At 41.2% G+C, this 13,761-nt stretch overlaps 1 protein-coding gene across 9 annotated transcripts in view; it reads right to left on the bottom strand.

Moving 5' to 3' along the window:
- The window catches only part of SLC1A2 (solute carrier family 1 member 2), a 133,841-nt gene that overhangs the window by 35,513 nt on the left and 84,567 nt on the right, over nucleotides 1–13,761 (bottom strand). For all 9 annotated transcript variants that reach the window (XM_065592756.1, XM_065592752.1, XM_005304531.4 and 6 more), the window contains 5 exons: nucleotides 12,331–12,470; nucleotides 9,686–9,838; nucleotides 8,749–8,999; nucleotides 5,231–5,399; nucleotides 2,394–2,520 (listed from right to left, as the gene is read on the bottom strand). In XM_065592756.1, coding sequence (XP_065448828.1) covers nucleotides 2,394–2,520; nucleotides 5,231–5,399; nucleotides 8,749–8,999; nucleotides 9,686–9,838; nucleotides 12,331–12,470 — 840 coding nt within the window. The remainder of the gene's footprint in view (nucleotides 1–2,393; nucleotides 2,521–5,230; nucleotides 5,400–8,748; nucleotides 9,000–9,685; nucleotides 9,839–12,330; nucleotides 12,471–13,761) is intronic.

Genomic DNA, 13,761 nt, shown 5'->3' on the forward strand with positions numbered 1-13,761 from the left:
AATACACTCCTATTAGGGCAATTGCAGTTATCACCTGTATCATCATTAGTAGTAGGCTGAGTGTTTTGAAATACTGGGATAGGCATTGTTATAGTGTGTTTCACAGTATTATGTATGTGAGAAGTAAAACAGAAATTTGGAGTAGTGACACTACAAATGAGGTCTTTATATATAAATGTCTTGTAATTAGTTACTACCCAATACTGTGCATTCATGTTATGGGTTACCCTTCCTGCTGGTTGTCACCCTCTGGTAAGCTTTGCTGGGCAGGAAACAGGAACGGCTAGCTTCTCTGTTCCATGGATTGCATTACCCCATGATACAGCAGTAGTTGACGTAGATCCAGTTGTTTTTATGGATGTTGCTTTTCAGAAAACCTATTAAATGGACAGTAACCAATGTGTACCCAGACAACCAGATGCCCAACTTTATTTTATGTTCTTATGGCTCATAAGAGTCTCAAATCACTGGAATTGCCCAAGGGCCTGGAGCTTTCTTCACAAAGAAATTTTAAATAGCTGGCGTGGTGGCACCTTTGTGTAAAGGAGGAAGGTTTTTATCTTTATGAACACAAAAGGCTGATTCTCGTCCCCTGCAACAATAATTCTTTAAAAATTCTGGGCAAAGATGAATAAGAGGTACTGCTGGTATCACTCAGTCTCCCCTCTCTAGGACAGAGGAACATGTACTGAAACATCAATGAAAAACTAATGTTGTTCTACTGGTATGGCTCTAGTAATTACAACCCTGAAGCCAACAGAAGCTTTACATTACTGATTAGACCAAAGTAACAAGTTTTGCCCTGGGTGTGCTGGCCAGTGCTGCTTAAGTGGAATATTGGTAAACCCAGTTTCTTGGAGTATTTGAAGAATTATATTAATTGCTTGTCTATATATTAGAGAGCAGCAGATTATAATAAATGTTGCAATCAAAATAGATTTCCTCACAAAAGCTACACTATCTATTTGTGGTGAGGGACCAGACTGAAAGAATAGAGAGACAGTAAGAAAATGAGGCTGTTATTTTACCTCCTTTTCAGCTGTCATTATACACAGTCTCACACAGATAAGCATCATTCTTATATAGTGCCTTCCACGTGAAACCTCAAAACATCAGTTACATTCCAGGCACTAACGAATAGCACCCCAATGAACTTAATTAATTTAAACCACATAGGGAGGCATATTTTAGTGCTGTGACTAAAGGAAGTCATATTTCCAGGGGTCATGGGGAGCAGTGAGTCTTCTTACATATGTTGCAATGGTGTGGCCTGTTCTATTCTTGCACTTCACAGCAGCTGGGGGTCAGTGCATAAGGGACATGGGACTAATCCTGACACAAACAAATGCTAACCCAAAGTGGTGTGTGAATTATAGCTGCCAGAAACCCTAGAGTGCTCTCTCCTGGCATTCCCCACCACTGCTAGCCAAGGTATGACATTGTCCTGTGATGGGTGGGTGAGTGAAGGGGCTTTTTGCTTCCTCTTTCTCTCTCTAGTTCATTAGTGCAGGACCCACAATGTACCAAAGCAATAGGTTTTATGCCACATGCTGTGCATGTTTTATTCTGAAAGGCTATCTGTAGATGACATGGGTGTACTTGGCACTTGTATGTAAACAGTAAATAGCTCTGGGGCAACTCTCAAATAAGTGATACAAAAGAAAAAAAATCCTGCTCAAGAAATGTAAACAAGGCCTCCATCCCAACTGGCTGGAGTCACTCCGTTGCTGGGACGTGGAAGGGAAGTTGTTCTGAATGGGCATGCCACACACTTTCCTAGTGAGACAACTCAGTTCAGTGCCTCTTACTCTGCTGATTTTATAGAATGCAGACTTTGCATGTGGACTCACAGAGGCTATGGGAAGAGACTTTTGTATATTGATGCAAACCATTGGAATCTCATTTTGGTGGAATGCATATTTTGGGCAAGCCAATTTTGCTGTAGAACACTGGAAATAGAGCATGCCTCTTGGCTCCTCTGTAATTATGCCTCCGAGCCTACGGTTTATTATTATGCTAGACTCACAGGAGAAGCTTAATGTTGTTATGTTTTGAAGGGATGTTTGTTTTTTACTGTAGTAAACCACTATAATAAATGTGATATTTTTACACTAGCGCTAAAGGTCTTAAGCTGGTGCCTGCATGTCTTGGAGCCCTGTATGCAAAAAATGACAGCATGCCTGTCATCTTCAGAAATGTTTCAAAATGCACCCCACTCCCAAAAGGAAACAATGTACTTCTAGTTGTGCCATCCTTGTCATGGTTTAAAGAGCCAACCCAAGGAGCTGAAATCTTTAGTTGTATGGGTTGCCAATAAAGTATAATGTGACCAGTTTGTGACAGGATTTGGCTTCTGTGTTTTTTGTATCTTAGAAGTTACGATCTTGACTTACCACATGATCATAGTCACTAGTTTCATTACAATCTCATTCAGGATGCTGAAGAAATCCACCATCACTTTGGCCTGCTCTCCCATCTTCCCCATAGCAACGCCAAAAGCAATGAAGAACCCTATCAGGCCTGTTGGAGGAATCACACCACAGAGAACCCATCAGTTAGGAAGCATGTTTTTTGGTCTGAGTCTCTGCAGCTATGTCAGAATAAAGCCACCCTGTTAATTCAACCTTCAAACAACTGCACTGTATTTCACAGCTGAAATGCTTTATCTCTTGTTAATGTGATCTTGCGCTAAACTTCCACAATGGAAACCAAGAAGTATTCTTTATTTTCTACTAGTCTATAAATTCCATGGCATAGAGACTGTTTTTTTATATAATAATATAGCACCTAGATGATGACTCAATCAATAAAATAATAATTAATAGTGAATTTACAGTATTTGATTTGATTCAGTTTGAAAGTAGGGGTACTGAGTCTCCATTGCATGGCCCCTTTACACTGCTCTTGTCTGTTCCTTTGGTTGACCTGTCCACCAAAGGAACACTCATAATATAGGCTTCCTTGATGCCATAGAGACCGCAGAGGCCTCACAGCCTGGCAAAGGGGTGTGGCCAGACCCCAAAGAGCTCTGGCTGCCACAATACCTTCTAGGGGTTATGTCCAGCTTTGCCTAAGTTTAGAGCAGCCCTGATGTGGTTCTACCCAGTACAGGAGCCAACCTCGGAATACAGTGAGATGCAAAGGAAACACCCCTTCCCCATCTCTCAACACACACACACACACACACTTCTTGTGACTAGCTCATCCAAAAGGAATAACCGTATATCTTAAAATATGGATATACATATTAAGGGACTAATGCTGCTCCAGATGAAATGATTGGGAGTTTTCCCTTTAAATCCAATGGGAGCAGGAGCAGGCCCTATAGTAACATAACAAAGGAAATTGTAACTGTTTTCAATAAATGGAGGAAACTCTTGGGTATTAGAAAACCAAAATGAGAATCAATTGAGTGAATGAGTACGCTAGGGATTATTTGATAATCTATATATGCTATTTAGGATTAGTGTGCTCTGATGCATGGCTTTGCTACCTGGGAATTTACAGAGATCAAGAAAAATTTCTGAAGCTCAGCAACCCTCAAGAGGTTGAACTGTGAGACATGATGAGAGTTCAGCATTTACCTAGTGTGTGAGCTCAGCTGGGAATTTCCCTTGTCAAAAAGCTAAGTGAGTCCCATTCGGATACAAAAACAGAGGAAGAAAGTGGTTGCAGACGCCAGAAATGACCAGCTTGGCTATCCAAAAACTCACTCATTAGTATGGGGGTGTTGTTCTTGGGTAGAAATAAAGGATATGTGTCTGTGTGTGCTATAGAGCATGGAGTGATGTGTTACTGATAAACTCTTAAATAGTCACTTCCTGGAATCCCAACTGTGGTCAGAAAATGTTAGTAGGTGTTTTTGTCTACTTAAAGTTGAGTGCTATGAGTAATGTGACTGCTAGTTTAGCATTGTTTGTGTTTGCTTGGAATTTGCCCAGCTCCTTTAACTCATGCAACTATGAGGCCAATCCCCCTATATTTTCATTTTTCTTATAAACCACCCTGACCTATATCATCATGGGCCAAACTACTGTAGTAATGGCATCATATAAGCTCTAGTGTTATTGGAGCATTACTATATAATACAGTAGTAGATTTATTTTCTTCTGCTTCAGCAATGTATTGGCCTTTCAGTCCCTCTTGTTATTAATGATATTGTCAGTGGGATACAATTTCCTCCAAAACCTAGGACCAAATCTAATGTATCTCTCACATTATCCAGATTGTCTCTTTATATATATATATATATATATATATATATATATATATATATATATATATATATATAGTAATAAGTAAATACTAGTGACCCTGGTAGCATTCTGCCTTGGAATGATATATAGTAAGTGTGATGTGTGTTCAAACAGCACAAATTTGTGGCTGGGTTGTTATCTGGACTATACACAGGGGAGTAAGCAGGAGCAGGACCCTTCCTTAAGTCCTGGCATGGCTAATAGGACCATGTGTCTCGGTGCCCAGGAGTATGTAGGTGCAGCATGTCTGCCCCCTCTTTCTCTCCCACTGATGAGGTGAGTGGGCAGAAATGGGTGGGAAATGAGCAAAAACTTAACTCCAACTCCATTTGCTGGCCAGTATAGCTGAGATGGCATGTTGGGGGAGGTTTGTAATTTAGTGCCTTTAAAGGTTACTCTCCCCTGGACAAAGAGGAAGCAGGGAAGGAATTATGACTCAGAGACATGTCAATGTCCCCAAGGGATTCTCCTCAACTGGTGCAGTTTACAACCCCTGAGACTCCTTGTTTAGGGCTGTCCCTAAAGTTACAACTTAGAACAAAGTGCCCAAGAAAGAGTGCCCAGCAGACTTCAATTCTTTGTCTCCATGGAACTGATAAAGCAGGGGCACCAGCTGTTCAAGCTTCCCCATGCATAGGATATTTGGGGTAGTCACAGAGTCTAACAAATGATCAAGACATTGTTACTATTAATGTCTCAGCCTTTCTATAAGGTTGCCAATTAGTGATAATTGTGGTGGTTGAATCTGTGATGTGGGCACATGGGCACTAGGAACAGTACTGAGACCATCAGATTTGTATCACTTAGGCCAACAAACAGCCAGCAAGTGGTAGCCACTTTTGGTGATGTACTGCGTAGGCCAAATTTGGACTCCAGAACTGATCAGACCACCCCAGCTACCCACTGACTGTCACTGAAAAGCAAGAGCTGGTATGTTATCAATATAAGTTTCAATAGGAAACAAGTTTCTTTACCTAAGACATTCATTCCATCTTTAAACTCCAGCCCCTTTTTAATGACCAGCTGGGCTTCTGGTGGTGCTTCGGTCATCGTCTCGTTCATCAGAGCAAAGACAGAGTCAGTGACGTTAGGTGGTTCTTCAGTTTGTGGGGGCACCAGCACTTTCTTAGTGACAGTTTGGATCTGAAGGAGTTACAAGATGGGATGGGAATGGAATCACAACTTGATTTAACACATACGGGGGATCAGAGAATAAAATAATACTCCCCTTTCCAAATAACCCCGGGCAGTGCGGTTTTTAGAGGATCAGACCATGCAATCCAACACCTCTAACCCCTCTTCCAAAAATCAGTTAGTTTATAATAGTTCCAAGTGTAATTAAGTCCTGGGATCCTATTCCAAAACAGCAACATAATGAGGATAGCAAACACCCTCTTCTTAATTGTTAATCCATAACATCTTACATATAGGCCCTTTCATCCAGAAGGATCAAAAAGTGCTTCATGCACTGTATTCTGTACATACCTTTGGAGTGAGTGATAGCAGCAATTCTGCATCAACAACACTACACAACAAAGACTTTTACCCAGGGAGGGCACCTCCGATCTAAGCTACCATGATAGTTTAGTTCAAAAACATGTTCTGATATTTCTAACACATCTCCTCCCATCATGTGACTCGTTCCTTTCTAGATTGGTTCAAAGTTCCTATCTATGAGAGTTCAAATAAAACTGGTATACATAGAGACCCTCCTGGCATGGACATCTTACCACTGCTACCTGGAAAAGCATCGGCTATTTCTATATGCAGCGATAGTAGGATCTCATTAATGATAGCACTCAGAAAAAACCTTGGTACGTAACAGCTGGATAAGTTACATTACATTAAAGTATTAGGGATACAGAGCCATTTCTGCACCTTATCCTGTTACAATTGTACCTGCAGCTTGTTGGGAGGGCTTATGTGGGATATATTGTGGATGATGCCCAGATTCAAAGCCTTAACATCTTATTTTACTCCTGTTTAAAAATGTGCCTCCTCTAAATCTAGAAAATAAAAATACTCAGCTAGAAAAGAACACTGACAATGTGTGAGAAACTGTTCAGCAGCCCTGAAGCCAGCCAACATTTGTTTTTTATCTGATTTCATTTTTATCTTGGGACTTTTATCATCCTATGATTTTTATGTGACATAGATGTAATGTCAAAGCTGTGTAGAGCTACAGAAATAAATAGGGGGTGCTGATTCTGAGCACTCACTACTCCCATTGGAGTCAATGAAAGCTGAAGGTCCCCAGCACTTCCCAGGATCAGACCCATAATTACTAGTGATGAGGAGCTGACTTCAAAGTGCAGGTTCAGATAAGCATCTTGAAAGTAAAAAATACTTATCTGGACATTAGTCATCATTCTAGATCAGACATTTAAGTGAGATGGTGTAACACTTTTTAGAAGTACATAAACTCACAAACTAAGCATGGGTGGGTAGAGAAATAATGAGTTTCATTACAGGAAAATGAGGTTTACAAATCAAACTGTTTTTAAATCCAAAAAAAATAATTCAAGGGGTTCACAAAAGTCCCAAACTCAGCTAGGTTCAACTCTCCAACCAAGCTGTACTTTGCATGCAGCCTGAGTCCCTTTTCTGTCATCTACCAGGCAGCAAGGGAAACTATCTCTCTCGCTGGTGGATCATTACAACTCAGTGCCACTGCCATTAACATTACAAAATAATTCTAAAGTACCTGGCTGGAGCTTTGCAAAAATACTTCTTGCATCCAAGGCCACCAGGACATGTTGAATGGCCACTAAGCTATTCCTGATAACCATAGGAAGGGAAAGCAGCCTTTGACACCTCCCAAACCAGGTGAGGAGGGGAAAGGACCACAACCTCCCCGGTAACCAAGAGGGAAAACAGGTAGAGGCCAACTCAAAAAGCCAATATGTGAAGGGTTACAGCTGAATAGTAAAAGGGGTGTGACTTTATGACAGAAGCTTTGGTGGAGGCTACTTTGGAATTTGTTCAGATAAAATATGGGAACACTAAAAAGCTCATTTGGCCCCCATCCAAAGCCCATTGAAGTCACTGGGAGTCTGTCCATTGACTTTGGTAGGCTTTGGACTGGGCCCATATGGGGCAATGTTAAAAAAGGGTCAGTGTGATAGCTGAGCCATAGGTGGCAAGATGAACTGTGTACACTAGCCATTAACACTATGCTCACTGAACAGGTCCAAGAAAAGTGTTGGATATTAGCAGCTTAATTTACCCTCACTCTCTTTCCCACTCATTCCCTGTCCCTACCTATGGATATTTGATCCATTTTCTACAGATCAAGGGCTGAATTCTCTTCCTCTCCATGATACAAGTAGGAGCAAATGAGGGAAAAACAGAACCCCACTTATTTTGAGGACACTTCTTAATTTTCAAATAAAACATTGTGGTTTTTAGCCAGCCATGATGTTGCCACATGACCTCTATCCCCATGCTGATTTGGGAATATTCTGAACATACTCTTTTTAAAACTCTGTTTTTATGTGAGATTGTGGGGAAGAAATAAAGCTCTCTGGGTCCTTTTGGCAGCTTAAGTCTGCCGCTCTCTGTATTCTCACTTTACTCCTCACCCAACCCTCCCACCTGTAGCCACAGCTCTAGTTAACATTCTATTTCAAGTAGTACCATTTAGGAACATCTAATAATGGATTTGGCAACAAATCTTGTTTGGGTCAACAAAAATAGGATGCATGATTGCCAAACAATTTAACTTTAGGAAAAAGCATCTCACTCACAAGAAAGCTGCTGACAGAGGAACTGGGAAGCATATGTTCTTTGTAATCTTTTTTTTTTATCTCTTACCAATACTGTGTTAATTTAGTGCTGGTGAAATGTGATTAGACGCTGAAGTATTTAACTCCAGAATAGGCAACAGCAGTGTAAATCTCCTCCCCTCTCAGCCACTGCCCCCACAAGATGCCTTACATCTGACCTCGTGGAGCCCTCTATAGGCAGTTCAGCCATTTGGCTCCATTATCCATACAGAACTTGCTGTATGGGGCAGTGGGTTTTGTGATGTGGACACCTGATCACTGGGAACTGTCCTGAAACCACCAATACATTTCACAGAGGGCATTTGACAACCATCAGATCAGTCACTTAGCACGTGGGCTGAATTCAAATTTAACCAGCAGCTGAGAGGTGAAATGTTCAATGACTCATCAACTAGCCAGAACCCAGCATCTTTCTAGAGCTTTAAATATTGTGCATGAAGAATGAGATGATTTAAAAAGATTACTTAATAGTGAACTGACCTTTTTCAAGAACTGAAATCAGTAACAAAGTTACTACATAGTAAAAGAAAATAGTTATAAACTATTTCCCTTCTTAATTTACCTGCCCAAAGCTATCGTCCTGTATTCACCCCATCAGTAATTTAATGCCACTCACTAGGTGAAAGACAGAACTCTGAACACATATCTTGGAATCTAAAAAGGTCTTCTCATTTAAAAATAATGTTGTGAGGAATAGGAGTATTTACCTGCTGGAAGCATGCTTGGACTAGATTTTCAGGGAACAGGTTCCGGATGAGATCCAAGAAAGCATCCAAACTGGATACTTCATCATTTTTCTTTCCTTCTCCCAGCTGCTTCTTGAGTTTTGGATTTCCTGGGTGAATGGCTAAAACCAGAATCACCCCTAGCACAGCAGCAATGATAGTAGTGGACATGTAATAGACCATGGCTCTCGTGCCCAATCGGCCACTAGCTTTAGCATCCAAACCTGACAGTCCTGTGTTTAAAGAAATATGCAGTGGGACTAGTTATTACATAGTTCATCAAATCACAAACCATCTGGAGACTCTGCCTATAGTTATTTCCATTTTCAGTGACTATCTTGAGATGTTTTTCCTCCCTTAGGAATTCTTCACAATGTAGATGGTGCCCTGAAGAACCTCCAATTTTTCTCCCATCTGAACAACACAAGTTTAAAGCTCCTGCTACCTGTGGAGAAGACTGAATTCAACTGAATCCTTAATTGAGGGGTGTTATTGAGAAACACTAATCATGTTCATTAGGGCAACGCAAACTTTGTAGTGATCTCCTTTTCCCCTTTATTTCCTGGAAGCTGGTCATTTCAAGGATGACACACAGCTTTGAGCAATCCATGCTGTCCGGACCTGTGCTGCCATTCATACAAATCCCACTTTAGGATGTGGGTAAGACAGTATATTAGGAAAATGGTGACATTCAAGAGAGTAGCACATGCTTATTTGGACATAAATTGGTTAGCAGCATCTACTACTGAAATCAATGAAGTTACACCAGAAATGGACTTGACCCACGAAATATGAATCAGCTATTATTAATTGCAAAAGATTCACTGCATCACATAATTATTCTTCCCATCTCACTAAAGATGAACCATGTAGTGTCTTTAGCTAGCATTTTAAAGCATTTGTTGCTAATAGAGCTCACCTGTGATTAAACTGGATATAATTAAAGGTAGGATCAACATTTTTAACATCCTCATAAGGATATCTCCTGGGAAGGCTATTAACATGATGATGTCAGGATCAATAGGAGTTGCCAGGCGAAGAAGACCCCCACACAATGCACCCATGATGACACCTGAAAGGAAAATTAAAAAGGAAGGGTGGGGAAAGGAATCATAGAGTCATAGAAGTGTAGTACTGGAAGGGACCTCAACAGGTCATCTAGTCCAGTCCCCTGCACTCAAGGAAGGACTATGTAATAACGAGGCCATTCATGACAGGTGTACGTCTAACTGTTCTTAAAAACCTCCAGTGACAGAGATTCCAGAACCTCCCAAGGCAATTTATTCCAGTGCTTAACTACCCTGACAGGAAGTTTTTCCTAATGTCCAACCTAAACCTCCCTTGCTGCAATTTAAGTCTATTGCTTCTTGTCTTATCCTCAGAGGTTAACTAGAACAATTTTTCACCCTCCTTCTTGTAACAATATTTTATGTACTTGAAAATTGTTACCATGTCCCCCCTCAGTCTTCTCTTTTCCAGACTAAACCAATCCAGTTTTTTCAATCTTCCCTCACAGGTCATGTTTTCTAGACTTTTAATCATTTTTGTTGTTCTTCTCTGGACTTTCTTCAATTTGTCCACATCTTTCCTGAAACATGGTGCCCAGAACTGGACACAATACTCCAGTTGAGGCCTTATCAGCATGGAGTAGTGGAAACTTGAATCTTTATTCAACACACAAAAGAACAATCTTGAAGGAAAATGGTTTCAGAATGATCCTACTACATTCTGTCCAGTGTTATCTTTTATCTGACAATCCCACAGTAATTTGCAAATATTAATTAAGCCTTACAATGCCCTCAGAGGAAGGTAAGTGTAATTAGTATAATCACTGTGCAGATGGCTGAACTGAGGCACAGAGAGGTGAAGTGAATTACTCCAGACTATACTGACAGTCAAAGCCAAATACAATCAGTAGAAGAGTCAGAAATAGAACCCATCAGTCCTGAGTACCACTCCTCTGCTTTCACCGCTAGAACAGCGCCATTTCTAAACCCCAATGGTATTAGTCTTACCAAGCATATATTTTGCTTTGAGCTCTCTTCCTACAGAAGAATTGGCAAACAATATCACAGCTCAGGGATAGATCTGATGGGAAAACTAGAAAAATTTAGTGATGGATATACATTCAACATTTTGTTACCAATATATTTAATACTAACATTGAGTTCTCTGAATGGATTGCTATTAGTATCTAGTTCACAAACACACAACAGAGCAGAAAAGAACCTAATATATTACCCCCTGTCAGGATTGTTCCCTACAGCGGAGTACAATACAGTACACCTTTTCATCTATTCCAATCTAAAATTGCTAAGGCAATGGGGCTGCCACTATTCCCCTTAAGAGACTTCTGTAATCCTGTACATGTCACTGTTAGATAACATTTTTCAATATACAGCCTAAACCTTTGATTGCTGAATTTCATCCCATTGTGCTTAGTCTCACTATTTTAGATCATCCTAAACAATTCCTTTGATTAGTTATTACTATTATTTATTTGTATTGCAATATTATCTTGGAGCCCTAGTCAGGGACCAGCACTCCATTTTTTCTAGGTGCTATGTAAACACAGAACAAAAAGACAGTCCCTACCCCAAATAGCTTACAATCTAAGCACAGCATTTACATCTTTAAAATACTTGAATTTCCCTTTGCACTGTTACTGCGTGTTTTCATCTCAGCTGTCTCTGTCTTTCTGATCTCAGGCCCCGTGTACAATCTCCGTTGTAATAAGATACCACAAGACAATCTGAATTGTGCTTTGAAAGTATTGTTGGAATAACTTATGGTTCTATGGTGATATCAGGTTGGTTCAATGAAAAATAAATTTATTTTATCGTTGTGATCCTCTTGGGAGTGAATCAGGCATCTTTGAGGGACTGGTCCAAGCTCAAACTTCTTGTCCAATTTTAGCTATGGGAAGGTTAAAAGTTGTACTACTTTTGAACTAAAGCTGCAGTTGGTCATTTAAGCTATGGCAAAATGGACTGGGTCTGTGAATTCACTGCATTTGGAAAAAAGGAGTGGACATGGGGCCAGTGAACCACAAAAAGATGTCAAACTGATCCATATTTGGAGGGTACTAAAACCAGAAAGCACTATTTCAAACTAGGGCACTGAACCCAATGTCTGTGGCAAGGGAGACATAGGAGATAAAGCTTGAGTCTCAGACAGGCTGAGTGGAGGAAAGTGTAAAGGATCAGGTAAAGGGTTTGTTTTTATATTTTCAAAGAGATTGAAAAAAGAAAAAAATCTCAATTTTCTTTAGTGGTGATGAAAGACATTATTTAAGTCCTATTACATCCACAAAACACTTGCAGAATGGACATCAGCTCTGCAGGATTTCTCCATGCTATTCCATCCATGTGCCTTTTCCCTGAACTAACAGAACCATGCTTACTGGGGGAAAGGGTAAGTTCAGTCTCCGTTGCCCATTCATTCCTTGGCTGCCCAGCTGAGATTGCCTACAAGTTTGCCATTGCTGAACACAGGCACAGTCTGTGGTGTAAGATGGACAAACACAAAGAAACATAGGATGCATACAAGCAGAGTATATCTTACCAAATACAGTAAGAGACAGGAGCAGGTTTTTTCTGAGTGATTGGCAGAACCGCAGGCATACATTCTTGGGCCTTGGCTCCACAGGGCTCAGGTGGCTTTCATGCATTCGCACTTCTACCTGCTTAGGCATATTGTTGGCACTAGAAGAAAAATGAGTACCAGGTAAGCAGCAATAGTACCAGGTGCCAGAAGTGGGAGAAAACAGTTGAGCTTTAAAAGTACCACTGTCACATGTGTCTGGCGACTCTGATTCTCATAGCAAGATTGGGAACATCCCAGCCTTTGTAGAGTTTGAGTCCCAAAAGGCACAACCAGTTCAGCTGAGGTGGTAGTCTGGTATTGTCAAGGAAACATACAAACATGGCCAAATACACAACAGCTAAAGTGCTGTGGCACCCTCAGTGGGGAAGGGGGGAAAGGCCTAAGCTCTGTCTATGGTGCCCTGTGATGTGCAGTGCCCAAGCAGCAGGGCTCTCAGTGTGCAGGGCGGATCCAGATGAATGATCACAAAGAGAAACATGCTGAGCAGTGATCCTCACAGTGGAGACAGCTGCAGCACATGATCTCTCTTGGAGGATGTGAGGCTCTATTTAACTGTCTGGGAGGAAGTTGCACACTAGCTATGTTGCGTTTGTGCTCAGAGAATAAGTAGCAACATCCTGCCCAGCTTCCAAATGGCTATGCTAGAGGGCATCTGTGCAAGACAAGACAGAATGTAGCCCTAAAAATATTCAAATTAAAAGCTAGGTCTACATAGGATATGCTTACACCACATGCAAAAGTTAGTACAGTGCCGGAGCCACTGACAGTGAGGCAGATTCCCCTTTCTGCTCTGGCCATTTTGCACTGTCTGAGTGATGCTAAGTGCCTGGATCCTTGTGGAGACTTTCTGTGGTAGGTAAAGCTAGCACAGCCAGCACAGGAAATGTGTCAGGGAGGCATGTGAAATGCCAAAGTGGGGGATCATGGTGGAGCAGAGCATTGCCATACCTAGGGTGACCAGACAGCAAGTGTGAAAAATCGGGACGGGGGGTGGGGGGTAATGGGAGTCTATATAAGAAAAAGACCCAAAAATCGGGACTGTCCCTATAAAATCGGGACATCTGGTCACCCTAGCCATACCTATGCTCCACTGGTGTAAAGTCCCTTCCACCACTCTAACTAATGCCAGGTCAGGCGGCGCCAAATCAGAGAGCTGCAACTGGCTCCCTCAGGCCCCCAACTCTTCTGTGCTGGGCACAGCTCAGGCACAGGAAAGAACTGAGCCAAAAATGCCTTTTATTTATCCAACATTTTAAAAAGTCAATTCTTTGTTCATTATAGCCCTCATTCTGCCACTCATGCTCACAGTGAGTGGTACCTTACACACTGAGAGGCCCATTGAAATCAATAGGCCTACTCATGTAGTACAGGTACTCCTACTCAATATAA

Source organism: Chrysemys picta, chromosome 4 (genome assembly GCF_011386835.1).
Source record: "Chrysemys picta bellii isolate R12L10 chromosome 4, ASM1138683v2, whole genome shotgun sequence".
NCBI classification, from domain to species: Eukaryota; Metazoa; Chordata; order Testudines; family Emydidae; genus Chrysemys; species Chrysemys picta.